A 1851-nucleotide genomic window follows, 5' to 3' on the forward strand; every position below is an offset into this window, starting at 1 on the left:
TCCAGGATTAGATCAAATTTATGCTTAGGATTCTGTGAGAATTGAAGCTGATTCAATGAATGAAATGCAATTATGTTTGGAAATTTAGCCTTTTTGCAATAACTTCTATTTAGACTAAATTGACATTCAGTTAAGTCTATCTGAAGTCCTGATGTTGAATGATTCATAAAGCCGTGGGCCAGATGCGGCCTTCTGGTCGTATGTTCACCAGCCCTCTTTAAGACCAATAGCAATAAACTATAGATTTTGATGTGTAGAAGCGTGGCTATCAAACAAGTTGAGCGCGTCAAACCCTCCAAAGTCCCCAATAATCGACAATGTAACAAATAATCATTTCAAAAGAGAAACTTACATTAAACGCATGCCACTGGTTGATCAGATAGTTGTGGCAAGTTTTGCACGCTTGCACCATACCCTTTGGATCTTTCGGTCGCGAACGGGCGGGTCTAAAATACAAAAATGAATCACATTAGCACCAAAAAACCACACCGCAATGCAGATTAGGTCACGCTTACCTAGCATGCGTCTCGTCGAAAATCGGAAAGTACGGTTTCTCCTGGTCCTTGCCATCCTTTGGCTTGACGGTGGAAATTTCCACCAAGCTGCCCCGCCTCTGTTCATCCCCGCACACGTAGCACACTTCCGTCACCGAGTTTTTGTCCGGCATCGACAGGTCCAGAATATCGGTCGCGCCGGGCATCGGGAGGTTCCGCAAATCCAGTGCACTTTCCTCCTCCAACCGATGCGTCGATGACGATGTGGACGAAGTTGATTTGTTATCGTTCGCGTTGTTGGCAGACGGTGTGGCAACCGAGGAGACCGGTACCGATGCTGCCAGTGAGTTGGCGTAATTACCAATTTTCAGTTTGTGGTGGGCGAACGAGGACATTTTCATGCCATCGAACCGACCAGCCAGCACTGGTGACGCCGTTGCCGGCTGAGTAATGGCGGATGTCGTTGTGCTGGGAACTACCGCCACCGGTGAGGGGTTTTCTCTCGACATAGGCTCGGTGTGACACTTTTTTCGTTTCGACTGGAAGGCCTCGAACCCTGTTGACTACAGCTTCCGCTATTGTTTATGTGATTTTCGATGTACCGCTTGGTTGGATGGTATGGTTCGGTTTTGCCCTGCGGTGATTCGTTCCGCGAGCTAGACCGGATTGGACTTTCATTTCTAGCTACTTGGTAATGTTGAGGCAGAGGACCAACCGCTCCGGGATGGTCCTGTGACCGAGGCCTTGCTAAACTATTGGGACTTTCGATTCTACCATAAGAACTCATATGTTGCGACTGAGGCGTTAGCGATCGGCCACTGGTAGGCACGTGTTCCGGATTTAGACCGAGCACCTGAGTGGCATATTCGCCCTGGGTGGACATTTCGGCACCAATGAAACTTTTTCCATCGTTCCTTTTGAGCCAGTACAATCTCTCTGTGATGGGTTTACCCTCCCGTTCGTGGTATTCCCATTGTTTGACCAGGGCTGTGAAGCAGAGATTGCACGCACGCACCCCTAGCTGGGCGGGTGTCCACTGGGAACGCCATTCGGAGGGGTGTGCGTTTCGAGCAGGGGAAAGTATGGCTCATTTGGGCGCTCCGGATTTGACCGCACCCGGAGGTAGAACTGATCCTGGGCACCACGGGCACCGCATACGTAGCAGATTGTGGAGGGATCATCGTAATTGGCAGCTTGCTGTTGAGGTGTTGGCGACGGTTGGTGGTGCAGGGATTGTGCTGGATGATGCTGTTGCTGACTGGTTGCCGGGGGCTCCGAATGCGATGTCAAGGAGCCCCCACGTAATTCGTTTTTGATGTGGCTTTCGCCTTTTTCCATAATAATCTGTTGTGGGAAT

At 49.9% G+C, this 1851-nt stretch overlaps 1 protein-coding gene across 1 annotated transcript; it reads right to left on the minus strand.

Moving 5' to 3' along the window:
• Positions 1 to 271: 271 nt before the first annotated feature.
• LOC110681294 lies at positions 272 to 1531 on the minus strand. Its single transcript, XM_021857055.1, has 2 exons — positions 516 to 1531; positions 272 to 446 (listed from the first exon to the last, which is right to left on the minus strand). Exons 1-2 carry the CDS (start codon positions 1001 to 1003, stop codon positions 287 to 289), a joined length of 648 nt encoding a protein of 215 aa, XP_021712747.1. The 5' UTR covers positions 1004 to 1531; the 3' UTR covers positions 272 to 286.
• Positions 1532 to 1851: the final 320 nt, after the last annotated feature.

The sequence above is a fragment of the Aedes aegypti genome, unplaced genomic scaffold (assembly GCF_002204515.2).
Source record: "Aedes aegypti strain LVP_AGWG unplaced genomic scaffold, AaegL5.0 Primary Assembly AGWG_AaegL5_hic_scaff_678_PBJ_arrow, whole genome shotgun sequence".
Classification (NCBI taxonomy): Eukaryota; Metazoa; Arthropoda; class Insecta; order Diptera; family Culicidae; genus Aedes; species Aedes aegypti.

Coding starts and splice junctions, on each gene's coding strand:
- LOC110681294 (XM_021857055.1), bottom strand. CDS start 1,003: ATGTCGAGAGAAAACCCCTCACCGGTGGCGGTAGTTCCCAGCACAACG. Junction 447..515: donor TTCGACGAGACGCATGCTAG/GTAAGCGTGACC, acceptor TTTGTATTTTAG/ACCCGCCCGTTCGCGACCGA.